Source organism: Molossus molossus, unplaced genomic scaffold, assembly GCF_014108415.1.
Source record: "Molossus molossus isolate mMolMol1 unplaced genomic scaffold, mMolMol1.p scaffold_m16_p_19, whole genome shotgun sequence".
Taxonomy (NCBI): Eukaryota; Metazoa; Chordata; class Mammalia; order Chiroptera; family Molossidae; genus Molossus; species Molossus molossus.
The window spans coordinates 44,301,237-44,329,103 of NW_023425354.1; the positions used below are offsets into that span (position 1 = coordinate 44,301,237).

At 55.3% G+C, this 27,867-nt stretch overlaps 1 protein-coding gene across 2 annotated transcripts; it reads right to left on the reverse strand.

The window, feature by feature from the left end:
• Positions 1 to 178: 178 nt before the first annotated feature.
• CAMKK1 (calcium/calmodulin dependent protein kinase kinase 1) lies at positions 179 to 27,867 on the reverse strand. 2 transcript variants are annotated; one of them, XM_036269028.1, is made up of 16 exons: positions 27,792 to 27,867; positions 20,696 to 21,096; positions 19,804 to 19,851; positions 19,114 to 19,167; positions 18,402 to 18,453; positions 18,018 to 18,151; positions 17,620 to 17,656; positions 16,795 to 16,816; positions 15,147 to 15,235; positions 11,956 to 12,155; positions 10,071 to 10,124; positions 9,277 to 9,350; positions 7,504 to 7,591; positions 7,153 to 7,281; positions 5,051 to 5,154; positions 179 to 2,183 (listed from the first exon to the last, which is right to left on the reverse strand). In XM_036269028.1, exons 2-16 carry the CDS (start codon positions 21,053 to 21,055, stop codon positions 2,111 to 2,113), a joined length of 1,518 nt encoding a protein of 505 aa, XP_036124921.1. In that variant the 5' UTR covers positions 21,056 to 21,096; positions 27,792 to 27,867; the 3' UTR covers positions 179 to 2,110. The 2 variants fall into 2 exon arrangements, with proteins under 2 accessions (XP_036124921.1, XP_036124922.1); XM_036269029.1 differs by lacking the exon at positions 27,792 to 27,867 and adding an exon at positions 26,375 to 26,572.

Below are 27,867 nucleotides of genomic sequence, written 5' to 3' on the forward strand. Positions count from 1 at the left end.
AACCCTCTTCCCTCCTTCCCTCCCACCCCCACCCCCAGCTCCTCCCACCACTGTCCTGCCCAGACCCTTCCAGAAAAGCAAGCATAGTCAGCTAGTGAAAAAGAACACACCCAGATGCACAGGGGTACATGCAAAGTTTTGCTTTTTAAACTCAAGAAAGGGCTTTTATTGTTTTTAACTCACTTCCTGAGAAGTTAATTTTTAAAACACTCTTATGGAGTCTGTTCATCACTTGTGCTACATTCAAACACAATGATGCCGACCAAAACCCTCAGTGAGGGGTAAGCACCTCATCCAGCGGCAACCTGGGGAATGAAGCCAGGCTCACCTTTGAGCTTTGCTCAAAGAATGTCTCCCCTTGAAACCCCACCCACCAGGCCCCAGTGCAGAGATGCTAAACAAAACAAAACAAAACACACAAACTTTCAGATCTGTGACTGGCCTACCGTGAACTCTATAAAAGTGTTCTTAAAAACAGTACTGAATTATTTTTTTAAGCCCTGGGTTACAATGCCTCAGTAGAGATGAGCCAGGGAGAAATGTGGACCCATCGACAATGGGCCACATTCTGCTCAGAGCCTTAAATAGACATAGAAACTATATTACAGATGCATGTGCTAGTGTAAGACATGCGAGTGTGCTGTGCAGATGGGCGTGCACATGCGTATGAGCGCGGAGGCGCAACGGACACCCACAGGCACAGAGATGCACAGGACGCGGGCACTCCTCCAGCCCAGCCTCCCTCTCCTTCTCAACACAAGTCCTCCTGCGATATGAAACCCATGCCAGCAACTGCAGTCCCTTGTCTGGCCCACGTTTTCAGGGGAGGTATCTGAGTTCTGCTTTCCTTTCCTTTGGGGGCCAATCTCCTGAGCATGTGGTCAGTGACACAAAGCCATCAAGTGATCCCAGAGAGAAGATGATGTCTGCTCCAGCCTGGCCAAGTGCACACACACTCCAGGGCTCCAGCTCTGGGCAGGCTGAATGGCGACTGTCCTGGGGGTGAGGCAGTGGCGGAAGGCCCAGCCCTCCACGGCAGCCTGCCAGTACGCGCACCCACCAAGGCTTCAAATCTAGGGTGGCCTCCAGCCTGGGCAGTTCGTCCTTCATCGTAGGAATGTGAGGGTAGCTTCTGGGGCCAGATGGAGAGGCCAGTGTAGGATTGGAGATTGGATTCCAGTTACATCAGCATCTGCAAGGCCACAGCCCTGTGAGTCCAGGGTCCTTGGTCAATGTCGGCCCCTGGCGTCTCTTCTGCAGCCAGGGCTCAAGAAGCCACAAAGGGAGGGAGTGGTGTGGGCGGGGAAGATGTGCTCCTGGTTCAGGTCTCTGCTAGCGCTTTAATTCAGCCCGCTCTCTGGGGAGTGCGGAGTGTGGAACACAATCCAGCAAGGTCAGTTCAGCTCACCTGGCTGCAAATAACGGTGGGTTGCGCTAGGAACCGCCCAAAGTTTTAGAGAGGTCATTTGATATGTCCAATCAGGTCTTTGTACCCTCTTCCCACATGTTAAAAACAAAAATAAAAGACAACAAAACATGAATCTGAATTCTCCAATACTGGCCCCTGCCCCAGTGAGGCCCCGGAACACCCATCCAGGACTCAGAGACTCCATACCAGTGTCCTCAGCAAACATGAGCTCTGGCAGCACCCCCTGAGGTGGACAGGGTACACCCCTCCATGTGCACGAGGCAGCTGAGCCCGGCCAGTCCAGCCCCAGCGGGAGGTCTCTGCAGTGGTGGTAAGCCAGGCTTCCACTTGCCATCTTGGTTTCTTGCCTCCTGTCTCTGAGCCTTGCCGACGAGCCAAGTGGGGTTTCTAAGGCACCACGAGTACCTCCCTTCCCCACAGCACAGGTGCCACCAGGGAGAGCCAGGACGAGGAGAAAGGCCTTGAGGGAACTCTGCCCACCAAACCCCAGATGACACACATTCTAATCCTGTCTCTGGACACGCGCAGAGGTCATGCAGCATGAAAGGGGATGGGGAGCCAGGAGAGGGTCCCCGGTCTCCAGCCCCCTGCCCGCAGGGGCGGCTGTCAGCATGAGTGCAATGGGCCTTCGGAGGCGCAGGATGAGCGTGCTGCTGGGTGGCCCTGGGCGCATGCAGGGGCTCAGGACGCAGCCTCATCTTCTTGGACACCGGGGAGCTCCGGGCTCTTGACACCTTCACCACACCCGTCTTTCCTGTCCAGGGGATACAAGGAGCAGAGGGACCGCAGGGGTCAGAATTTCCACGCAGGAAGACACTTTCATACATATTTATACCTACCAGCTCTCAAACCACCACCCCCATCCACTTCCCCAAGCTCGCTACCCTGCATCATGGCTCCTTCCCAGTCTCCCTCCCCCAAATCTTGGCTTACAACTCTCCATGGCTCCCTACTGCCCAGAGATGAAATCTAGACTTGCCAGGCAGGCTTCTGAGGCCTCCCATGATCTGACACAGCTGACTTCCCTGCATCCTCACAGGCCTTCCATGCTGGCCTAGATCCGCCCCCACGGTCCTGAGCACAGGGCCTTTGATTTTGTAGTTTCCTTGTCCTGTGCACAGGGTAGAGTCTACTTGTCAGTCTTGGGGTGATGTCACACGTTCAACAGATTCTAGTATCCGATTTTCCTCCTAAGACCTTTCTTTTTAAAATGACCAATGAACAGGTTTTGATATTTTAAAAAAGGATCAATCCCATTTAACTCTACTGTACAGTTTCAAGAATTATCACAAAGCATTAAAAACAACAACAACAACAACAACAAAACAGAGTCAATCAAGAACAAATTTGGGACTCTTATGACGTAAAGCCTGTTTTTCAAAATTAAACTTGAGTCACGGAATTAGAGCATTTTATTATTTTTTTGTTTTATCCTCACCCGAGTACATTTTTCCTTTTTTTTTTTTTATCCTCACCAGAGGACATTTTTCCATTTTTTGTTCAGGTAGAATGGGAGGGAGAGAAGAACAAAGAGAGAGAGAGAAACATCGATGTGAAAGGGACACATCGAGTGGCTGCCACCCGCACAACCGACCAGGGCCGGGGACAAACTGCAGCCGAGGTACGCGCCCTTAGCGGGAACCGAACCCGGGTCTCTCAGGACCGCAGGCTGACGCTCTAACCGCTGAGCCAAACCGGCCAGGGCATTTTTCCATTTTTTGTTCAGATAAAGTGGGAGACAGAGAGAGAGAGAGAGAGAGAAACATCGACGTGAAAGGGACACATCAAGTGGCTGCCACTCGCACAACCAACCAGGGCCAGGGACAAACTGCAACCGAGGTACGTGTCTTTAGCGGGAACCGAACCCGGGTCTCTCTGGACCGCAGACCGATGCTCTAACCGCTGAGCCAAACCGGACAGGGCTACAGCATTTTACAGGTGGAAAGTGTTAAGCCCAATACTTAATACAAGGAAACTGGCCTGTCTCCCCATTAACATGTCTATAAAAGGATGACGATTGCCTTTCTCACTTGCAGTCCTGCCCAGTGCCAGGTGTAGACTAGGTGGGTGCTGGGTGTGTCTTTAGCCTGTGACTGGCCTGTCCCACAACTAGGGGGTGCTGAGTCACAGGCACTGAGCTATTGTGACCAGATGTCCAGGTTTGCTCATCATGGTTTTGGCTCTGAATGTAGTCCTGGCATAGTTAGTGATAGCTTCCATCTTCCACTCTCAGAAGTGGCTCCATTTGGATGCTAAATATATGATCCCTTACACTACGCCCAATTCCAGCATGGAGGCCTGCAAACCTAGAGGAGCCCAGGGAAGCCCCTCCCCCAGCTCTGGCCAACTTACTGAATAGATAAGGGAACGAGAAGTTCAGTGACATCAAGGCCTCTCCCAGGCCCCAACCCTCACACTTCATTTACCAGAAAGTTTGTTAAGAGGAGGGTAAGAGCCCTGGCTGGTTTTGCTCAGTGGTTAGAGCGTCGGCCCGCGGACCAGAGAGTCCCGGGTTCGGTTCCCGCTAAGGGCATGTACCTTGGTTGCAGTTTGTCCCCGGCCCTGGTTGGGGTCGTGTGGCTGGCAACCACTCGATGTGTCCCTTTCACATCGATGTTTCTCTCTCTCTCTTCCCTCCATCTCTCCCTCCTGCTCTATCTGAAGATAAATGCAAAAATGTCCTCGGGTGAGGATTAAAAAAAAAAAGAGGAGGGCAAGAGGTCGGTATATGGACATCCTTGAGGGGCACAACCTCTGGCAGGGAGCAGAGACTAGCTTGTCCATGATGATGGGACCCAGCACTTCTAAAGAGCCCACTGACAAGAGGGCAGCCTCTCACAGAACCAATGAAAGTCCTTTCCTGAGAGGCCGAGGCACCTGGACCATGTCCGCGCTCCCTCTCTGGGGAGCACGCCTGCTCCACACAGCAGGCTGGAGACAAACCTCCCTCTCCCTGCAGCTCCCCTCACAGGCCAGAGAGAGGCAGCTGACTTCCCAGGGCAACATGCGAGTCCAGGACCCTCCCATGGCTTTCTGTCTGCAGGTCTGTGCACAAACTCCAGCAGACCTTGTTAGCATCCCAAACTGACTTTTGTTTTCATGGGAGAAGATGGATAAGCTGAAGATGAGGCTCTCGGAGTTTTGGGGAAGTGCTTTTCTGATTTCTTCTAGCAGGTGGTGAACACACACATGCCTGGTTCACAGCAGGGAGCCTTCAGCAAAGGAGGGTTCCTCTTCCCTGGCCCAGGCAGCTGGCTAGTCCATGCTTACTTGCTGGACAAGCATTTACAAAGCGCTGACTAGGCACACGGCCTCAGCAATGGCTGGAGGTAGCATGGGTCGCTCAGGAAAGCAGTTAGCGCTTCCCTCGCTGGGAAGTCAGCAGAAGCGCCCTCCCTCCAGCCAAGCATCTTCTATGAGGAGCAGACAGGATGCTCAGCTGCAAACCTCTACCATGGGGCTAAAGAAGGAGGTACAGACGGGCTCTGCACTGACACCCAGCCCTGTCCCCAGGCTCCTGGCTCAGCCTGCACAGCCCGATGACAGTGAGAGTGGGGGAATGTGCCACCCACCCGCCCCACCCCAGGAGTGTCCTGCAGGTCTCAGCCCACCAATACTTACAACAGTAAGTTTCCTGGAACAGACATGGATCGCTCTTCCTTCCGTGCTTGGGGCTCAAACGGGTTCCCAAAGGAACGCTTTCTCAGCATAGACTTCACCAGGATCTAGGGAGGACATGTCAGTCAGCATGACGAACATAGGCCCCCAGGCTCCCAAACACACTGGCAGCCGCTGCTCTGACTCCCTGGGTGGCAGCTGCGAGGTGGGCCCTGCTGAGACTCCCTTTCAATCGGCAGAGAGAAGAAGAGTATGCCAGCCAGGAAATGAGGAGGGTACAGAGGGTGATGGTTGAGGGTGAATTCCGGGAATTGGGAGGAGGAACCCAGTGCAACTGGTGCCTGGGGTGCTAAGAGGCCGGGGGGGACTCTGTGAGGGGTCTGGCATTCGAGGTTGAAAGCGGGGCTTTAACCTGACAGCAGGGAAAATGCCCAGCTGAGGCGGGACGGATGGAACGGAGGAGAGGCTGTACTGGGCAGCACGGAGGAAGCTGAGCAGTGGCCTGGGGGACATGCCAGGAGGGGCCGCTGCACCTTGGCTCTTTGACTTTGTCCCCCCTCCTGCAACAAGGACAGTTCTGTGCCCCTGCCCACATACACACAAACTCTCACGCATATGCATAGCATCAGGGGTACATTCACTTGTTTATTCAATCAATCAATCAATCAATCAATCAATTAATCAACAGCTAGTCATTGAGCGCTTGCCATATGCCAGACCCTATTCCAGGCACAGGTGATAAATGCTGAGGCAAAAATTCTTGCCCTCATGGAGCTTATATTCTAGTTGGTGGAACAGGTGATAAATAAGACAAGTCAGTCAATATATGGTTGTCAGTGGTAAGGGCTAAGGAGAAAGAAAGAAAACAAGGATGGGATAAGGTAGGCCAGAGAGGAGGCTGGCATTTTAGGTAAGGCACCAGGAAAGGCTCACGTCTCACTGAGCAGGTGGCCTTGGAGTCAAGGCCTGCAGAAGTAAGGAAGCGAGCCCCGTGGATGGCTGGGCAGGAGCATCGGAGGGAGAAGTTCAAAGGTCCTAGACTCTGCAGGCAGCAGCTTATATTGCACGTGACTGGAGCCGAGCAAATGGCGGGAGCAGAGGAAACGAGGTCACCGGGGCTCTGGGGGTGCACAGGCTGCGCAGCGTCTCGCAAGGCTGTCAGGGCTGTGGCTCTTACTGTAAGTGCCATGGGAGCCCGAGAGCGCAGGGTCTGAACTGAGAAGTGACATGGTCAGGTCACCAGGACCACCCAGGCTGAGGGCGAAGGTGAAGGTGAAGGCGACCTGGGAGGTTGTTCCAGTGCCTTAGGGGAGGGGAGAGGCTGAGGCCAGGAAAGTGGCCGCAGGGACCCTGTGGGAGCTGACTGGCCCCAGGACTCACAGAGCCCTGGAGCTCTGCAGAGCACAGGCCTTCAGCCAGCTGGCCTAGGGGGCTGCACCCAGCGGGCCTGACCTACCCACCCACAGCCCGGCTCCCTCCTGGCCTTGTGCTCGCCTTGGCTCACTGCGATGCCTGTGAAGGGCAGGCCCTGGCTCTGTGTCCCACACCCCCAAATGGCCGTCAGGGGCTACCTTAGTAACTTCAACTGTGAACATGGAGGACGTGCAGAGGAAGACGAGGAGATTCAATGGGAGAGGAGAATGAAGGGCGCTCACAGGTGGTGCCTCACTGACGGGGCCCTGGGGCTGCCTCTCTAACTCACAGGCCTCCTAGGCCTTGGCGCCTAGGACATTCCCTGGAAAATGGTACTGTGACATTCAGTACACGTTAGGAAGGGAGGGAGGGAAAACGGAAGGAGGGAGGAGGGAAGGAAATGCTTCTTCCAGTCACGTGAACGTTGGCACTCGGCAAGCGCAGTCTGCTTCTTTAAATCATTCACCCTCCTCACCAAGCCTCCTCGTCTCCCCACCACAAGGCGAACAATGGGGCCTCTTTCCCGCGGGCCTCCAGCAGAACCGTGGCCTCGGTGGCCTAGTGTCGAGGCTGGCTGACCAGGCGGCCGCCTAAACCCCCACAGGGCCCAGCACAGAGCTGGTCTCAGGCAATGGCCACGCTGCCCCAGGCCCTCCCAGGACAAGGAAGCCTTCTGCCCCTCACCCTCTTACCACCGTGGTCCAGCTGGGGATGAGCTTGACCGAGTTCTTCACCTCCTCCTCGGTCACCTCCACCACGCTGCAGTGCTCCTCCTCCGAGGGAAGGGGCTCTTCCCCATTCTTGGTCACCCACGGGTGCAACTGTGGAGTTGGGAGGGCAGGGAGGGGTCAGGGCCACAGGCAGACAGATACCCAGTCAGCAAAGCACCATGGGCATTCCACCAGCAACAGCCTTCGGGGAGCCCCAAGTCCACAAACCCCAAACTCAAACCCAGTGCACATGTGTCCTGGGGTAGGGCCCTCCACGAGGAGAAACTGAGACCTGTTCGCTATGTCCCAGCCCAAGACCTAGGGTTCCCCCACCTTGATGTCTGGCACCCCAATTCTCCTTTCGGGATTCTTGTCTAGCATCTTCAGGATTAGGTCCTTTAGTTCCTCGCTGACCTTTGGCCTAAAGAGAGGAAAGAAAGAGATGAGGGAGAGATGGTTAGGGAGGAGACTTTCCTTCTCACCTCTCCTTCCCTGCCTTGCTCTGGGGTTCCCCGATTAGCACCCCAGGACAGAGACACACCCGACCCTCATTTCTCAGAGAGCAGGCAGGACACCCCCAGGGTGCCAGGGGAGAAGGAGAAAGTTTCAGAACAAGTGTATAGATGTCTTTTTTTCCCGAGTCTCCCTCAGGAGGCAGAGGCCACCAACACAGAGTTCCAGGGGTACCAGAGATGGTGAGGACAATGCGGAGAGTCACTTTATGGGACACCAGGACACCTGTACAGTCACTCAACATCTTATCCCCGCCTCCACCTGGGAGGTGGCCAGGAAAGGTTTTCATGTCAGAGGAGACCAAGACCACAGAGGTGAGCGGGTTAGGCCATGGCTGCCCGGAAGAGGGAGGGCAGGGGAGAGACTCGGGGGAGGGGGACTCAGCTCCACATCAGCCTGGCCCAGCTCTGCCCAAACTCCAGGCTTCTTTGCTACCAACATTCTCGGGGAGCCTGTCCCTCCAAGCCTGCAGAGAAGGAACCCACTCTTGGGACTGCTGGCCTTGGTACCCTCTGCTGTCCTAGTTACTGAATCCCTCTGAAAACCCCAGGGCTGGGGAGAAAGCTGGCCCTGGCAGGGTACGGCGGGCGGAGGGGCCCAGGAGACAGGCACTGGCAGGAAGGGTCGGCAGCCAGCTGGCCAGTGCTGCAGGGCAAGGAGGCAACGTGGGGGTGGAATCCAGAGGCCAGAATGCCAGGGCCAGGGCGTGGCCTCTTCCTGTGGGCTTGGGCAAGCCTCTCAAAGACTTCAAGCTGAAGACAGGATGATCCTCATTGTGCTTTATCAGGACCCACCTGGCCTGGCTGTGGGGCTGGGCTGGATGGAGGCTGCCAGCAGGGAGGAGAGAGGCGGTGGCTGGACAGGCTGAGGCCCGAACTAGGCAGGCACACAGGTGGCCACACAGCCAAGACATGTCAGAGGTGGACTCGGGAGGGCTTGGGGCCTGGACAGGAAGTGGGCACAGGGGAACAGAAGTCACTGAGCTCAACTCCCAGGTCAGTCTGTGACCTGCCTTGGGCACTTTGAGCAGATGGCAGAAGGGCCCTGAACACTGAGGAGCCATGGTAGCCAACATCATTATCAGAACTGTGGATGAGCAGGAAGTCCTCTCTGCACAGTCCCTCTGGGCTCAGAGACCTCAGTCAGGAAGGAAGGGAGGGAGGGAGGAGGGACTGGCTTCAAACCCCAGGCCCACTGATGACTCCTCCAGAGACTCCGCGTTTCCATCTGTGAAATGCGGCAACACACTGGCATCTTGCAGCCCCCACCCGCCATGTGTGGGGGAGAGGGAGGTTCCCCCGGGGCCAGGGTCTGCATGGGGGTGGTGCTATGGCCCCTGTGGAAGCCCTCGGTGAAGCAGCAGTGCAAATGTGTGACATGGGTCACCCCCGCCCGCTCCCAGCCTCAGAACTCCATCTGCACAATGAGATCCATCCCACCAGGTGTCTCAGAGACCCCGATCCACAGCCCCTGGCAGGGACCAGCACCCCCACCTCCAGATCTGCAGGTGGGGGTGGGCCTTCAAAGGGCAAAGCTTTGCTAAAGACATGCCTCCCTGGGGGTGGGCAGGAGCCCCGCTGGGGGATAACTCACTCCTCAGGAAATACCACGTCCTCGTTCTTGATCTTCCTGTGCAGGGCCAGGATGTAATCATCAATGAATGGGCACTGCGGGTGAAGACACAGAGGAAGGATGTGGGCCCAGGGCCGTAACTCGTGCTGGAGACCGGCCCCATCTCTCTGGGGGTGGGGGCAGCTCTGGGACTCCATTAGTGGGGAGGCAACTCGTTTCACTTGCTCAGGGCCTGGCACCCAGTAGGTGCTCAACAAACACTGACTGAACAATTGTCACTGAGGAAACCATGAGACTGGGTGTAGCCACCGGCATAACTTCCACCTGCAGAAAGGCCCACTCCTAGGGCCTGGGATTTGGGAACATGCTCACTGAAGTTCCCTCCTGCCCCTCCGTGCGGTCACTAGAGTGGGAGCATCTGGGGACAGGGATCTCGGCCAAGTCAGTGTTGGGTGTCCCCAAGGCCCAGCCTGACCCAGAGCAGGAGTCAAACAACTTGCTAAATGAATGAATGAGTGTAAATGAATGAATGGCACCAAGGGACACAGGACAGGGAGCACTCTAGCTGGAGAGGTGGCGACTCCACCATCTAGATCTACCCTTGGGCTGTCTGCTGTCCCTGGACGCCTTCACACAAATGCCCTCCCAAGACAACAAGATAAAAAACAGAAAAAGGCTCTCTTCCCTTGGTCTCTCGGAGTCCAGTGCACGCTGGCAAATATCACTTTACTTTAGGACACAAAGGAAGGGCCTGCTCCTGTCCTCCATCTGGCCCAGCTGGCCCGGCACATGGTGCCCGCCCACCCAGCACTCACCTTCCCATAGACAAAGCAGTACAGCGTGACCCCAGTGGCCCACACGTCCAAGGCCTAGAAAGAAAACAGCGCATATCAGTCCGCCAAAATGAACCAGCACCCCTAGCCTAGCCAGTCCCCGTGGGCCGTGGGAGAAGGTGTGCCGGGAACCTCTTTCCTCAGCCATGTGTTTATTCAACAAACACCCCCAGGCCCTTGCTCACGCTGCTCTGTGCAGAGCGCTGGCCGCAGGCATGACCGGAACTGGCCCCGCCCATCAGGAATTCCAAGTTTTCCTTGGAACAGGCCCAAACTAGATACACTTTCTTTCTTTCTTTTTTGTTTATCCTCACCCGAGGATATTTTTCCATTTTTCCTCAGATAGAGTGGGAGGGAGGGAGAGAGAGGGAGAAAGAAACACCGATGAGAGGGACACATCGAACTGCTGCCTCCCGCACAACCGAACCAGGGCCGGGGATGAATCGCAACTGAGGTACGTGCCCTTGACCGGAATCGAACCCATGACTCATTGGTCCATGGGCTGACACTTGAACCGCTGAGCCAAACAGGCCAGGGTGATACACTTTCAACTCAATAGGTGCAAAACTTCCTTCATGTACATTGCTTCATGTATCATATAGATACACTCCAGAAACGATGGTTTGTATTGAACTTATACTCGCTAAACCAGCTCATCACCCATCGTCCTAACGAGCTACCGGAGAAGCCACCATACACCTTTCTGACCCCAGAAACAGTCCCTGCGCTTGCCACAGCCCTCGTCCTTGGCCCCCTCCACTACTCCTCCCGGCTCCCCCACACTCCGATTCTAACATGTGCTCTCTCTGTATTTTCCCTTCTGGAAGCAACCCTCTGCCTCCTCTCCTGGTATCTGCTTTCTCTCTTGTGTGAGTGATTCTCAAATCTCTACCTACATATTCTTGCCACAGATGCCTCATCTGAATCCAATCCAGGAACACCAGACAAATGCAAATTGACATCATTCTACAAAGTCACAGGCCTGTTCTCTTCAAAATGTCAAGGTCAGGAGAGAGAGAAAAGCCCCGCCCTGGCCGGTTTGGCTCAGCAGTTAGAGCGTCGGCCCACGGACCTGAGAGACCCAGGTTCAGTTCCCACTAAGGGCACGTACCTCGGCAGCAGTTTGACCCCGGCCCAGCTGGGGTCGTGTGGGTGGCAGCCACTTGATGTGTCTCTCTCACATCAATGTTTCTCTCTCTCTCTTCCCCCCTTTCTCCCTCCCACTCTGAAGATAAATGCAAAAATTTCCTCGGGTAAGGAATAAAAAAAAAGAGAGAGAGAGAGAGAAGCCAAGGAGCCCTCCCGCACTACAGGACACCAGAGATGTGACAAGTGAACTAAACTCAAGGTGAGAAAGCTGTGCTCACTCCTCTCACTTAGAGAAAGCCCCAACTTCCAGGCCTTAGCGCTGCCCAGGCCCCACCGTGCCCCAACCCTGTGCCCCCAAGTTCTCTTATGTTCTCTGGGCTCCACCTCCTCCTCCAGTCCTCCCCATTCTTCAAAGCCTAGTTCAAATCTCACATGTCCAAGAAGTCTGAGGGGAGCCTCCGACTCCCACACATGGGCTCTCCTGCCCTTTTCCATCTCCAGAGGGCAGAGAGCTGGGCTGCCTGGCTCTGTCTGTGCCACAGCCCGGGCCAGAACTCAGCACAGAGCAGCAGGCAGGGGACACTTGGGGACATTTTGCTGGAACATGAGAGGAGGCCAAAGCTGGGGAGTTTGTCAGACTCTAGGAAGAGCTAAACATGAAGGAGGGGACAGTGTTCCCCGCAGCACAAGGACCCTGGCATCCTCAGGTTGGAAATGAGGCCTTGCTAAAAGCTACCCCGCCCCTTCCCCTGAACCCCAGCCCAGGCCCGGGAGCCACCTTCCCACTGAAGCTCTGGCCAGAATCAGAAATGGCCTCGGGGGCCATGAATGCTGGGGTGCCGGCCGTGCTGGACAGCTGAGCATCGTTCCCCTCAAACTGGTTGCTGACGCCGAAGTCGGCGATCTTCACGTGGCCGTCGTCCCCGAGGAGCAGGTTGGACGGCTTGATGTCCCTGTGGATTATCTTCTGGCAGTGCACTGTGGAGAGAGGCAGCTGGAGTGCTGGCCGGGCCGCTGCCGGGAGCCCCCGCCGGCAAAGCCTGTCTCCAACTTCGGGGGAGAAGGAGCCCACACACACTCCTCTCTGGAAGACCTCAGGAGAGACTTCAGGGCCCTCTGCTCCGCTCTGCAGTGAAGGCACTGAGGCCAGACCAGCGGTCAGCTGCAGAGCCGGGACTGGACTCTTAGGGGCCTTTGCACTCTAAGTCCAGCGATCTCTCCATAGCAATTAAGGTACCTGGTGCTGACGGGGCAGGCCAGAGGAAACTGGGGAGTGGGGTTCAGAGGCCATCTCTGACTCTCCCATGTGATAGGCCCAAAGCCTATCAAAGTCATTCCCCAGTCCCACCCCCCACAGCCTGGTCAGAGATGCTCCTGCTCCTTGGACTTAGGGCAGGATTGGAGGGTGTCCTGCAGAAGTACTGCCTCATTCCTAAGGACTCTGGGCTGAGGGAGATTCAGAGAGGAGGGCATCCCAGGCCTCGGGACTGCTGGGATGCACGTGGCTGGGTAAGGCTGGCCTCCTCTAGCAGGCTGGGAACTCACGCTGCTTCCTGGGCTCAGCACTGCTGGGAAGAGACAGGCAGCTCAGGCTGGGGGAAGGCGCCGACCCCACCCCGCTGCCATCCACCATAAGCTCCCCTCTCAGCATATACTTTCCCCTGGACCAACAGATCCCAGGATGTTGGAGAGGAGGAAAGACAGAAAGGGAAGCAGGAGACGGGAGAGGAAGGCTGGGGGCCAAGGGAATGAGTGTAATATAACAACAACAAAACCAGGGATCCTACAGTGATTGCATGTGTGCCAGATGCACTCAGGGATTTGACACGCACCTCTCAGAGCAGAGTCTCGGTGGGCTGTGCATTTGACCATGGAAAGCATGGTCATCTCAAATCCTGGCCTCCCCTGCCCCCCAAACTCTACAAGGATATCCAGTAGACATCTCAATCTTTCTCAAAAACACATCCAATTCAGAACTTGATTTCTCTGTTGGTAATCCCCACCACCGCTGCCACCACCAAACAAACAAAATAGAGAACACCTGCTCCTCTTCTAGTTTTCCTTTCAGATAATAGCATATTACCCATTGCTCAGGTCTCTCCCTCAGACCCCATATCCAGTTCGTCAGCAAGTCCTATGGACCCAGCCTCTAAGGTATATTCCAGATCCGGCTGCTTCTCGTGCCTGCATCCCTGCACCCCTGCACTTGCCCCATCCATGAGAATCAGGCCTGGACTCTCGGGCCAGAGCCTTCCTGGGCTGCCTCAATTCTCCTTTCAAAGGACCAGAATCACGAGGCAGGGCCTCAGCATTTGGTGCCTCTGTTCACCTGCCGGTCCAGCCCCTAGTGCTCACCAATCCACCAGGAAGCCCTTCACCTTGATTAGCTGGGTATTGATGAGGCTTTACCCAGAAGTCAGATGGGATTAATTTGGTGTTTTTACTTTTGTTGTTGGTTTTTGTTTTTGGTGTGTGTGTGGGGGGGGGGGGTGGCGGGATAGAGTATGAGAGATAGACCCTCAACTGAGAAGAAAGTCCCAGGACAGGAAGGGGGTGGAGGCTGAGTTGGTACAGGGTGGTGCCCACCATTGACCACACCCAGGGTAAAATGCCCCCTTCCTATACCTCAAGGCCCTTGCTATGGACTTTCTGCCAAGGCTTCCACTGTCTCTGTGCTTAAGTTTTTCTATATGGTTCCCGTCACCTTGGCTGGGCCCTCATCCTGTTCCCCAGGGCAAGAATATGCTCCTGACAAATCAAGCTATGATTTTAGAGAGATGGACCCCGCTCTGCTCCCCAAACCAGGCCAGAAGCCTAGGGGTCCGGGAGCCCTCCCCAGGACCCGTGCTGTCCACCCCATCTCCTTCCTGTCCCCTCCCCACTGCCACTGTCCTAATCCAGGCCTCACCATCTGTCACTTGGCTGCAGAAACAGCCTCCTCCCTATCAGTTGGCCGCCTCTCACCCTTTATCCAGTCACCACACAGCTGCTGGACAGCTTTCTAAGATGCAAATCCTATCACACCTCTCCGCTACTCAAAGCCCTCGGGAACCCACAACACGCGGAACAAAGTCATGAAAGTCCTCTGGGGAGGCCATTCCCAGCCTTCACGCCTCAACCAGACTGAACTTCTCCCCATTCTCAAAGAGCCCATGCCCAGTCCCCTCTGTGCTGCTGCCCATGCAGTTCTCTGCCTGCTGTGCTTGCTCCCATCCATCCCTCAAGCCTGGCCAATGAACTCTTATCCATCCTTCAGGACCCTGGTCACAAGTGCCATCCTCTGGGAAGACTTCCTTGGCCCTCAGTGCTCTGACAGCCCCAGTGCCTCCCCAACTTTGGCAGGCACTACACTGTATCATCTGCCTGCTTAGATTCCTGTCCCTCCTACTAGGCTGTGAAATCCCTGAGGTCACATCTGAGTCCTTGTCACCTCCCTGCCCCCAGCTCACTTAATGGGTACTCATAAATGAATGAATAATGAGTGAATAAGGGAGTTCGGGAGATAGAGGCTAAGCTAACATCCTCCCTCCTGAGCTCTCCTTACAGTAAACCCACACCACCACCACCCACAGGCTCCAAGCCACAGCAGACTCTGGAGCGGCTGGACATAAATCTCTTCCTTCCCACATCTCTTGAAGTCCTGTAGAGAGGCTAAGAGTGGCTAAGAACTCAGCTGAGGAGAGATATAGATAGAACACCCAAGGCACAGTATGACTTGGTGACCAGGCTTGGTGAAGGACCTGATGCAAGCCAGAGGAAGTCTGGCACCACCTTCGCCTTTCCCAGCCCCCCCCCCCCCCCGGTTTAGGCCCCGCCCCGTGTCCACGACCCCGCCCCCACCGGAAGCTGATTGGCAGATCGGCGCTGGCTGACAACTACTCAGAGCCGTCTCAGCCTGGGCTCCGCCCCCTCTGGTGTCCCCCTCTTCTGTCCCCGCCCCAGACAGCATGCAGGCAGCCCTTCACTCACAGTACTCAAGGCCCAGGATGATGTCCCTCAGGTAGAGGCGAGCTTGTTCCTCGGGGAAGGGCTTGTCGCAGGGCACCTCCATGACCGGCCTGTGAAGGGAGGGGAGGGGGTGTTCAGCTGAAGGAGGTTGAGTAAAGGCAGAGAGCAGGTGAAGGGGAACAGGGACTGGGATCTTCAGGCCACTTGGGACCTCCCAGGAGCCCTCTATGCTCAAATGGGTCCCCGGAACCCAAGATATTAGCTTTTTCCTCCCATATGTGATAAAAATTTAAAAATACATATAGACACAAATATCCCTTTATAATCATTATACTTTCAAATTAGCTTTATCTTAATTTCTGATTGGCTTCATATTCCTTCTTCGAAGTACTTGATTATCTATAATCAAACAGTTGCAAAGATGCCATTTAGAGCAATGTTTCTCAAACTAGGTCCAGACCCAACACCGGGTCATGAAATCAACTTAGTGTGTGACTAGCCCAAGCTGAACCCTGACACTGCTTCTTTTTCCTAACGAAGTAAATATATCAGAGCATATCATTCGTAATAAGGAGGTATGCTGTTCCGTAAAACTTTGATTTCAGTTACAGATATAAATTGCAATGTGAAACTTATATTTCTCACTTTGAATGGAGGTCAAAAACATCTGAAAGGCCCTGGGCGAGTAGCTCCGTTGGTTAGAGCATCGTCCCAATACACCAAGGTTGCAGGTTCAATCCCCGGTTAGGGCACATACAAGAATCAACCAATGAATGCATAAATAAGTGGAACGACAGATCGATCTCTCTCTCTCTCAAATCAGTAAATTTAAAAAAAATTGAAAGCCAGAGCCTTAAAGGGACACCACTGCCCGCCTCCTCCACAAATACGTCTTTAGGAAGTCCCCCAGCAGAGACAAGCTATAGCCTATATTCAAGGCCTCAGCAATTAGGGCCTCCACTCCACTCAGGCCCATGCCCACTATTCCATGTCTGCTGCTTTGTAAATATCCTGAGAGGGCCAAATAAGAAATGAGGCAGACATGAGTTACAACCCTGGGTTTCATCAGTGACTTGCTGTGTGATGTTGGGCAAGCCACTTACCCGCTCTGAACCTCAGCTTCCCCTCTTGTAAATGGGAGTGAATGGAGTCCCACCCATCCGACTCTCAAACTTGTAAAGCTGAAAGAACTCTTTGCAATTTGAATATAGGTAAGAGTTGAGTCCCTTCTCTACACTTTGCTTGATAAACATTCCTTTCTTCTCCCTCTTCCATCAAAATCTTCTTTCCAGTTTTTCAAGGCCTGGTTTAAACCCCTCCATCCCCACCCCAGCCCTGGCTGGTTTGGCTCAGCGGTTGGAGCGTCAGCCTGCAGACCAGAGAGTCTTAGGTTCAGTTCCCGCCAGGGGCATGTACCAAAAACAAACAAACAAACAAAAAAAAACCCCACCCCTTCTTCCAGAGGCCTCCCTGACTATTCCATCCTCAATGACCTCCTTCAAAGAATCATCCTCTTGGTCTCTCACATCCCCCCAGACCAGAGCTTCCCAAGGGCAGGGCCTGGGCCTCTGCTTTCTCCTAGAGTAGCTGACTCTAGGACTAGGGACACAGGAAGGGAAAGGAAGGCCTGGATGAGCCTTGACCTGCCTGATTGGAATGGGGAACTCACCCCTTTCTCAGGAGGTCAAACACTGAAAGAAAAGAAAAGAAAAGAAGGTAAGGTGCCGCCAGGCTGGCAGAGCAGGTGATGCCAAGGTTCCTCGCTGTTCCGGAGGGTGGAGAGGGTGTGGGCAGCCAGGCATACTTGAGGGAGGGACAGGACAGGGTATCAGAGGAGGTAAATGGGTAAGAGTGGGATCTACTATGGACCTGCCTCATCTGATTCAGCTGACCCTTTTTACAGGGCGAGGGTGGGATAACTGAGGCTCAGAAGGGGCAGAAATTTTCCTAAAGGTCACAGTAGATTGGCAGGTAGGAGAGGGAGTGGAGACTAAAGCCTCGGTCTCTAATCTGTAAGCCAGTGTGCATTCCTCCTGCCCCTCTTCCTGAGGGCCTCGAAAGCCCAGCCACGAGTCAGGCCCCAGGAACTTAATTTAACAACAACATTAGCATTAATAGCTAATATGTCTTGCATATAATGACTCATTCACTCTTCACATCAACCCTATGAGGTAGATACCATTATTATCCCCATTTTACAGGTGAGGAAACTGAGGCACAGAGCTATTAGACAGGGTCTGGGAACCCACATCATGTAGCCTGCTTCCTGTATCTACCTGACCCATTGTTTCTCTGATCAGCAAAATGGGAACTTGGAAATATCTGTTGACTCTAATTGGTATTCTGAGCCTGGTTCAGCAGGGCTGGGCAAGGGAATCCAGGGCTGGAGAATGTGTATTTCCTCCTTGCCCCCACTGAAGGTCATGTGTATTCCCAAGGAGCCCCTTGGACCAACCCCAGGTAAGCTGCTTTGGGAATGAGCTGGGTCACTCACCCAAATAGAGATTGTCCTCAGCTGGGTCATCCAGGACCTGGTCAGAGGGAGCAGACATGGTGGTAGGGCTTGAGGAGGCATGGGGTGAGAATCCCAAGCCTCCATGTCCTCACCAGCCCCAGGACCCCGTATACTTTGCAGCTACCCTGGAGAATGGAGCAGGAACTGTGTAGGCACTGAAACATGAGGCCTCGGGAATCACCGACGCTCACCTTCACTGAGACCCTGAGAACATCCCAGACCAGCCTGAACTGACTCCTGACGCCTCTCTGCAGTCCCTGCCCCAAGCGGGCTGTGTCCTTGGAGGCCTCAGCCACAGCCGCTCTCGGCAGGATCCCTGGGTCTGTGCTCTACAGGACTCGAGCACAGGTACCCACCCGCTCACCACCACCTCCTACCTCGATCAGCTTGACCACATTCACGTGGTCCAGCTTCTTCAGGATGGCGATCTCCTGGTACACCCGTTCCAGGGGCAGCAGCTGCTTAGCTGGTCCTCCCTGGGCAGCCTGGGACCCTCTCGGGGGAGGGCGACCTGTGGCCAGGAAGGGGAGGCAAGCCCTGTTGCAGGAGTCTGGGTCTCAGCACGGCCCCGCAACCAGCCTCAAGCAAAAATCTGGCAAGACCGTGGTTTGTCCCCAACCCACCAAGCACATGCCCACCATTAGGCCTTTGTTCATGCTGTCCCCTCCACGCCCAGTCCTAACAAAAACTAGCTAGGGACTGAGGCCTCCTCATCCTCTGCCCCCCAGCTAGGGCCCCCCAAGGCCCTGATAGATACATACGTGGAAAGCCATACTGCTTCAATAACTTCTTTTTGGAAAGAACTTTCATTGCCTGAGGAGGGAGGGGCAGAAATGTCACTCATGTGCAGCCACCAGGGGGTAGAACAGGCTGGTTATATGTGGACCGAGTGCCCTGGCCGGTTTGGCTCAGCGGTTGGAGTGTCGGCCTGCGGTCCAGAGAGACCCGGGTTCGGTCCCTGCTAAGGGCATGTACCTCGGTTGAGGTTTGTCCCCGGCCCTGGTTGGGTCGTGCGGGTGGCAGCCACTCAATGTGTCCCTTTCACGTCGATGTTTCTCTCTCTCTCTTCCTCTCCTTCCCTCCCACTCTATCTGAACAAAAAATGGAAAAATATCCTTGGGTGAGGATAAAAAAACATAATAATAAATGTGGACTGAGTCTAGAAGGGTACACTGGGCACCTGCCACCCGCACTAAGGGTGTGGCTACGCGGGGTGAAGAGGTAGCCACATCTGAGTCTAGGCCTTACCCCTATTCTCCAAAAAGCCTTTTGGAGCTCTCCCCTCAGAGGTATCAGCCTCTGATTGCATATTCCCAGGGTCAAGAAGCTCACTTCCTTTGCATACCCCTAGAGACAGGGAGTTCACTCCCTTAGGAGGCAGTGTTGTCCTCTGTCTTCCCAGCACAGATTCTGCCCACCCCGCAGTTTTCTAGGGCCCGGGTTGGGCAACACCTCCCTCCAATCCCGACTCACATAGTGCCTGTCTTCACTTTCGTTGTAGGCCAGCCTCACCACGCCGTAGGCGCCCTGCAAATAGGCACAGGTCAGCGCCGCCTGGACAGAGCAACCTCCCCTGGGGCTAGTTCAGGCAAAGGGGAGCCTGGAGAGCTCTGGCCAACCCTGCCACATCCTATCTCCACCTCTGCCACCAATGGGCATACATTTCAGGCAGACAGAGAGGGCTCCTGTGCCTTGGTAACTGCCCCTGCCTGGCTCAATGCAGCTCCGTGCCTCCCCCAGTCCCTCCTTGTCTTCCATCAAAAACTCTGGGAAGCCCTGGCCAGTGTGGCTCAGCGGACTGAGCATCATCCCATGCACTGAGAGGTCACCAGTTCAATTCCCAGTCAGGGCACATGCCCAGGTTGTGGGTTCCATCCCCATCAGGGGATGTGCAGGAGGCAGCAGATCAATGTTTCTCTCTCTCCCTCTCTCTCTAAAAAAAATCAATAAAAACAACAACTTTGGGGAGTCAGGAATCAGGACTCATCTCCCATCTGCTCCACCCATACCACTATTTCCTACAGAAGACAAAACTGCCTGAGCCTTCCTGCCTCTGCCTCACATCCCCAGAGAAGGGAATGCACCAAGCAGAGGGTCCTGACAGGCTGCCTTCGCAGAGCCCCAAATGAAGTTCCCACAGCTCCTGGCCTACCCCAGTTGTACCTTGCCAATCTCACTCTGCAGCTTGTATTGGTTCAACTGCACACAGTCCTAGGGGGGGAAAGAGGAAGCATCAGGTAAAGCTTGATCCGAGGCAGCATTGCTCCCACCTCGGGAGCCTGTTCAGAGATCAATCCCAGCCCCAGGCCACTCACTCCCAGGCTCCAGATTTCATCAACTTTTCAAGTTGGAATGGGAAAACTTGGCGGTGCCAATACCACTGAAAGTGACAAGAAGCCTCATGAATGGGGAGCCAAGAAAAAATGCACTAATTTCTGCCTGGATCCTGGGGTCTGGGAGACCCAAATGTGTAAGAAACCCATGCAAGGATTTCCAGAAGCAGCTGAATGTGAGGTCTATACTGCATGGACAAGAAGGCTGAGAAGAGGGATAAAAGACCAGAGCCCTGGCTCAGGCATAAAAAGCACAGCCTCTGAAGGCTGTAGATGGCTCTGTATTCAGGTTCCCTTTCAGACCTGAGTGGCTAGGAGAGAGCCTGTGGGAGCCCAGAGGTTGGAAGCATGCTGGCAGCTTCTGAGTCAGAGCAGAGTTGAGGAGGCAGGATTAGAGGTGGGGGTTCAAGCTGGGGAAGTCTTGAGGTGGGAGGACACTATGTCTGTCTTCAAATCTCTTCTTGGGGGACAAGGGAAGGGTTTATTTTCGAAGTCTGATCTGGGTGGGGATGGAAATGGTGGGACTTACAAGATATAGAGGTTGGCTCAGCTGGAGCTCCCCTGGGTGGGAAGAGGACTTATTGTGAGGTAGTGAGCTCCTCAACTCTGAGGGTATGCAAATCAAAAGCTGGACAGCTGTGTGGCAGGGATAGGAACTGAACAGGTCTTCACTGAGGACTACTAAAAAACTCATGAGCACCCCCTAGCTCTACCCCACCAACCTCTGCGTCCGAGATGGCCACGTGGTGGGACTCGATGGTGGGCCTCCGCCAGGCCCGTGGGGAGATGTGGCTGACAGGCCCTGTGGTGTAAGGCTCAGCCTGGGCCTCCAGGCAGCTTCCTGCTGGTCGCTCCTGGAGGGATAACTTCCTAGTTGAGAGGCTGGGCCGGGCTAGGGGGAGTCTTGAAGCACTGCCGGGGATCATGGAGGCAGCCCTGGCCCGTGGCGGGGGTTCCACACAATTTCTGTTGGGCTCTGGGCCGCCATCTGCCTCCTCCAAGTGGGTCACATCGATGGCTGCCACTCGTTCCACCAACTCTGCCCGAGGGTCCTGGCAGCACACCGCTGAGCCCCCCTCCATTGCCACAGTCAAGGGGTCTTCTGTGCAGTCTTACTGGGAATCTGAGAAACGAGGGCAGAAAAGGCTTCATCAGTTCTGGCCATGGAGCAAGGAGGTCCAATTTCTAGGCACCTTTTCCCGTTGCAGCCACAACCCTATGGGTCGTACGTCCATGCTTTTGCCCTGCCTATTCCCTCTGCCTGGGTTGCCAGGATCCAAACTTGGGCCTGTCCCTACTCACTGAAGGATTTCTAGGAACTTATCTGGCTCTGCTACACACTAGCCCTCTAGACCTCAGTATTCCCATCTGTAAAACAGACACAGTCATGCCTGCCTTGCTGGCTTCACAAGGGAGCAAGGAGAATCTGATGCTCTGGAGTCAGAACAGATAGACGGGCAGAACATGGGAGGCCCAGCAGCTTGGGAGAAACAGAGTCTAGGGTCAGCTCAGGCCGGCGTCCAGCAGACAGCCCAGCGACTCACCAGCCCCAGCCACCAACAGTTGAGCATTCCAACGCTGCTGCCTGGAAGCTGAGCAGGGCTCTGATGATGCAGAAGCCTCCCTGATGCTCCAGGCCCATCCACCTCCTCCAGGGAGGCCTCTGTGATATTCTAGTCCCCAAACCCCCCTCACTGCTTCCAGGAAGACTGCCATGGGCTCCAGCCTCTCTCATTTCCTCTGCTCTGGTAGCTGTCAAGAGAGACTTCACTGTACTAAAATGTCATTCCTTATTTTTCCTTCCAGTTTATTTGTGTGGCCAAAATGTTTGCCATATCTGTTCAGGCTGAGATGCTCCCCCTGGCCTGGCCTTACACCCTCCCTGGCCCTATTGCAGTCTGAGCCCCAAACCAGGCCAGGGGCCAAGAACTTGAACCCTGAATCAACCTCCAACCTCCAGCCCTGGCCCTCACCTTTGACCACACTCCTGGGCTGACCCTGACCCCAAGCTGAAGGCTGACACTCAGGCTGGGACCCATTTCTTCCTCAGGCCAAGCACTGGCCCCAGCTCCTTCCTGGGCCAAATTAGACATCTTCTCAAAAATAGGAAGTGAGTGGACCCCTGACTCTCTGCCCTTCCTGTGTGGTGGTAACTTCCTCTGTCCGCCGTGTAGCCACTTGGAGAACACAGGTCTCTGTTTCACCCCTCCTCCATTCCCCTATCACCTTGCTTTGACAGATGTCAAGGAGGCAGGGCTCACTGGAGCCCACTGGCCACAGAGGAGCTTGGGCTGGGTTCCAGTCCCACCTGCCTAGCTACTGTGGGGCCCTGGCCAGGCTCCTTCCTAAGTCTCAGCCTCAGCCTCCCCATGGAGGTGAGACCTTCCCTTCGCAGGTTCCCTAGGGCCACAGCAAGGCTTGGAGATGGCTCATGGGTGCGGGTGCATTCCAGACCCCCGTGCCTGGTACACAGTGTTGAATGAGTGAAAGCCTGGGAGTGGTGGAGCTGATGTTGACATGCGGAAAGGAAGGGGGAAGGGAATCCAGACTGGTAACAGGAAAAGACGGGAAGCTGCACCTAGAGTATGTGTGGGGGTGGGGGTGGGGGGGGTTGGGGGGTGTTGGTGAGGCTAGAGCATCAAGGAGGCCTCCCTGGAGGACATGAGGAAGGCGGAGCGTTGGAACTTCGGAGAGGCCTTCCTGGAGCAGATGAAAGGGGGCAGTGAATGAGGTTAAAGTATCAGAGAGGCTTTGGGAATCAGGCCCCTTGCAGGAAGGAGGAAGCCGAAGCTGAAGAGCGCCCTCCCAGTCTGGCCCACCCATCCCGCACCTCCCTGTTGGTGGCTCAGCCTGCTGGTGCCTGTCCCCCTCACTCTGCAGGCCCTTTTTCTCCCACCAGAACATAAACTCCACACAGTAGGGCTCTTGTCTGCCTTGTCTCCCTAAGATCATTAGTGTCTGCAGCAGTGCCTGGCACGGAGTAGGAGTTTGATAAGTATTTGTTGAATAAATGAGTGGTTGCCATAGTGATCATTACAGCCCTGTCCCCATTAGACAAATGGGAAAACAGCCTCAGAGAAGGGACCCAAAAAACCTAAGTCCCCAGCCCACAGTAGGAAATGAATCAGTGTTAGGAGCTCCTGTCCTCTGGAGCTCCAAAGGCAGGCACCAAAGGACAGCCACCACCCACAGAGGGTAACTCATAAAATCTGATGCCTAAACTCATAAATTTTGCATGATTTTCCTGAGGCTGTTACCACAACCAGAGGCCATCATCCTTTATCTTTCTTCCCCTTTTCTCAGAGGTGGGAAGAGGCCCAGCAAGGGGCAGGGATGGACTTGGGGTCACACAGCCAGTCAGGGCGGAGCCTTCCTGCTTCAGCCCGTGGCTCTGTTTCCTGGTTTAGGCTCTGCACCGTAGGCAGGCGACTGCAGGCGACTGCGCCACGTGCCCGGGTGTTCCTCACCTGCAGAACGGGGCTACTAGCAGCCTCAGCTCCCTGCACTGGTGGCCGTGAGGAGTAAAGGAGTGAATGCCCATGCAGGTCTCAGAACTGGGCCTGCCGTGAAGGAAGCCCCGTAAAAGTGAGTTGTTGTGCTGCTGTTGTTGTGACTGCCTGGCACACGCTGTGGCCCAGATGGATGCGCGGGCGGCACAAGGCGGCTGTGAGGGCTGACGTCAGGCCTTCCACCCTCCCTCCCGCCTGGATCAAATTCAGGTGACTAAGCACGTCTGTGCAGGAGGCCCGGGAGGCCCCAGGTTCCTGCCTGTGTCCAGGAGACAGGGCCTGGCGCCTGAGGCTGGGCATGTGAGAGCATGTGTCTACACATGAGAGCATGTGTCCAAGCAGGGCTGTGGGCCTGGGGTGACAGCGTGTATCTGTGTGTAGGGGTGGGGGGTTCCACACATAGGCAGGTGTCTGCAATGGAGACAGAAATCTATCCCTGTGGTCTCTATGGGTGTACAAGTGTGATCACGTGCACTATGGGGGCCATGGAAACCTGAACACGGGTCAGGCTTGAACTTCTAACACCGTCACCTGTTCACCAGCCTGTGGCTGCCTGCTGGGCTGGGCTGTGTCTTGGGCAGGCCCCAGGCCTTTCTGGGGGGGTCTCTCAAGGCCCTCCTCAAGCTTAGGCCCCAGACGCTTTGTAGAAACTGATTTGGCAGATAACTAGGGGCCACATGGGCAAAGAGAAGAATTGAGAGGCTGGGACCCAGGCCCAGGGCAGGGCAAGGACTCCTCTGGGCATAGGGAGCCTCCCAGGGTCCAGCCAGTCCTGCAGCTGAGAATGGTCAGACTCAGGCTTTCCCTCACCGGGAAAAGCTACCCCAAACCTGTCCTCACAGGCTGGGCTGTGTTGTCCTACGCCACTGAGACTCTTGGAGCCTCAGTTTCCTCATATGTGGATCAGATAGATGACCACCATTCTGCCAACTCCCAGGGCTATAAAAGGAACGGATAAAATTGTGGATAATGAAGCAGTTTGTGTCCGAGCAATATGGGACTGAGATGTGTCGATGTGTCGGTGTCAGGAAGCCACCGAGCAAGAGCCTTAAAGTACAAAGTACAAGCCCACATCTGCCTGCCCGCTGGCTCTCGGAAGGCCTGGCACATATCCCTGTCAGGCTCCTCCCCCCAGGCTAGGTCCTCCACCCCAGGTATCTGGCTATTCCCAAAGGATGCAGACTCTGGCTTCAGATCCTGCTAAGTCTTCTCCTTAGGATGTGTCCCATCCACCTGGGTCCCTCAGAGAAGACTCAGAGCAGGACAGAGCAGGTCGATCCTGCCCTCATCACAGCTGGTTCAAGCAGCCCTGTCTGGGATGACTTCGGGAACAAGTTAGGTCTCATTCTGAGTTTTGGAAGGCTGCTGTGAACCTCAGAGCCAGGTTGAGCAGGGGACCAGCTGTGATCCAGACAGAGAGGACACAGCCCTGACTGGCAGAGGACTAGTCAGAGGAATAGCTGTAAGGAGGTGGTCTAGCCCCCCGGGCCTGACACAGAAGGTGGCCCTGACATTGCTGAGCCATGTTTATGCTCCTGACAAGTGTTTGGATGGCCCAGGCAACGGGCTCCCTTGGCGTCTCCCGCCTCTGCCCAGGATGACTCATTCCCCTCCAGGGAGGCCTGGGAGTCTGCTGCCAAGTCATGCTTGAGTATGTCCCTGCTTCGAAGACACCCCCTTTCACCACCCCAGTGAGGTCCCAAGCACCAAGGTGGGCTTTGCCCGATTCTGCACGGCAATCCTCAGCGCATCCTCAGTGCACCTTGGCTGATGGTCTCCAGGCCTCACCCTCTACCTGTGCACCTCCTCATCTTCACACCCGGTCTGTGCCTCCAGTTCAACTCTTTCCAGCCAGCTGTTTCCTCCCCTCCATGTTACTGGACAGCTCAGACTCAACAGGGCCCTGATTTAAGTCAGCATGTCCCCCAAGTCTGCTATTTCTTCTCCGTTCCCACCTCAGAGAGGGCACCCCCATCCTCCCAGTTCTCCCAGGCCAGAAACCCAGCAGCCCTCCTTGCTCCCCCACCCCGCACGTAACTCTCCTCTCTGGCCGCCTCACACTACTGGCAGCTTCCTGAACTGCAGACTGGGTTCTGCTGCCAGGCCTTTGTACAAGCTGTGCCTTCTGCCAGGAACACACCTCCCTCTCCTTTGTTGCCAGAGGACAGCTCAGACATCTCCCCTGGGAGCCCTCCCGGATCTCCCCAGTGCTGGGGAAGGTCACCAAGTTGATTCTCTCTAAAAGTCCAGATTCAGGCCTCCACTTTCTTTCCCGGCTGCTTCGCCCACACAGGTCTCCCCACCTCTAGGTTCACATCCTGACGGCACCCAATCCCATCCTCCACAGCATTTACTAGAGGGAATATCTCTATTATGTAAATATGGTCCCAGTTCTCCCCGAGTAGGAACTTGCAGTCTGGGGGACAGAGGGCAGGAGACCTAGCTTCAGACTGGGGGCTCACAGGCTGGGGAGCAGCCAGGAACACGGACTCCTAGGATGCAAATCCAGAGTCATTCATTCATGCAACAAATACTCCTGCCATATGTGCTGAGTTCTAGGGAATAAAGCAGTGAACCAAAAAGATAAAATCCCTGCTTTCATGCAGTTTAATTTCTACTGGGGCGAGAAGAAACAAACAAGAAAGCCTGAAATTAACAGATATGTCAAGTGGTACCTGCTATGGAGAAAAATACAATTGTGCAAGGGGGATCAGGAATGAGGAGATGGGGGCACTATTTACAGTGTGATCAGGGAAGGCCTTTCTGATGCATCACTTGAGCAGAAGCAGAATCTGAAGGAAGTAAGGGAACAAGCAGTGTGGACATCTGGGAAAGGCATTTCAGGCAGAGGAACCAGCAACTACACAGGCTGTGAAGTAGAACAGTACTCACTCTGTCTGAGGAACAGCAAGGCCAGTGGGGCTATACTGGGGTGTTCAGCATGTGAGAGGTACCTGATGGTGATCAGAGTTACACCTGGATGAGAAAGCCGTGTCATTCACTGTGTCTGGCCTCAGGGATGGCTTCCTGGAAGAGGTGGCATTTAAGGGCTTTCATGACCACTGAGTTAGGATTTCAGAGGGGGAGAGGATGGAAGTTCACACTGTGCATGACAGAGAGCCGTTACCTGGCTGGGAATCAAGGATTGGCTTGGGGTTGGAGGGTTGGGAGGGTTAGACAAAAACCAGAAGGGCCTCAAAAGCCAGAGGAGGATGTTAAGCAGGGGAATGATTGGTCCAATGAGGTTTAAAATGATACCTCTGCCCACTGTGAGGATTGAGGGTGAGAGACCAAGGAGGAGGTAGGTGTCACCAGAGTCTGTGGGCCTAAGAAACAATCTGGCACACAGTGGGTGCTCAATCTGTATGTGCTGAACGAAGGAGTAAGTGCTGTGGGGGAAGCCAGTGCATCCTCCCTGGGATCCTCAAGGACACAAGCTGTGTGCTCCTGCTGCACTCCTGGGCCCACTTGGCAGATATGCAACCCCCTGTGCCCCCACTGAGGTGCAGTCCTGTGACCTGGGACATAACTTTCTCTACACACCCCTGGACCCTCAAGACCCACACACACCCCTCCAGGGCAGGCGGATGCCAATGTTCGTGTGATCTGCCCTCACACACCACTCTATCCCTGTAATGCACCCCCCCACACACACACACAAAAGCACACTCCAGTGTCCACGTGACACACGCACACCCGCCTCCAAACACCACACACAGGTCCCCGCGCACGTGTGCGCCTTCCGAGCCTCCAGTTCGGTGCCTCTCTGGCCTCAGAAGCCGCAGAGTCCGCCTCCACCGCCCCCCTCCATCCCCTTCCACCCCGCCCTAGCCAGGGAGGACTGCGCAGCTAAAGCCACGAGCCTCATCCGTCCCATTCATCCCCCGTCCCCCACCCCAGCTCTCGAAGGAAGATTCAGGGGAGGGTCGTGTGGGAGGAGCGCTCCTCGCAGATCCACACGTGGGTGCACCCGTCTGGGCCCACTCAGCACAGACAGCCTCCCACCAAGAGCTGGGGCGGAGGTGGGTGGTGCGCCGAGTATGAACGCGGTCCCGCAGACCTGAGTTGGGAAAAGGATGCAGATGGAGGGGTGCCCGCATAGATGCGGTCCCCGCTGCCGGCGCAGACAGAAGCAGGTTCGGGAGGTACCGCAGATATAAGGAGGAGGATCCGCGTACGGTCGAGGTCCTGCCTGCCCTCGTAGATTCGGCCTCGCTGACTACCCCTCTCTCCTGCAGGTTTCCAGCAGACGTTCAGCATTCGTCTCCTCCCGGTCCCCGACCCAGGTCCCTTCCCCGCAGACTCCTACCTCGGCGCGGGGCGACAGTCTCCACCGCCAGGCGGGCGGCCAGGCTCGCTCCCGCGGCGCGCGCCCCGCCCCACCC

Excerpts from the sequence above, each read along its gene's own strand:
- CAMKK1 (XM_036269028.1), bottom strand. The coding sequence starts at position 21,055 with ATGGAGGGGGGCTCAGCGGTGTGCTGCCAGGACCCTCGGGCAGAGTTG. Across the intron at positions 16,817-17,619 it reads TGAGGACAATCTCTATTTGG|TGTTTGACCTCCTGAGAAAG; the intron begins GTGAGTGACCCA and ends CTTTTCTTTCAG. Across the intron at positions 15,236-16,794 it reads TTTGACCTCCTGAGAAAGGG|GCCGGTCATGGAGGTGCCCT; the intron begins GTGAGTTCCCCA and ends CTCCCTTCACAG.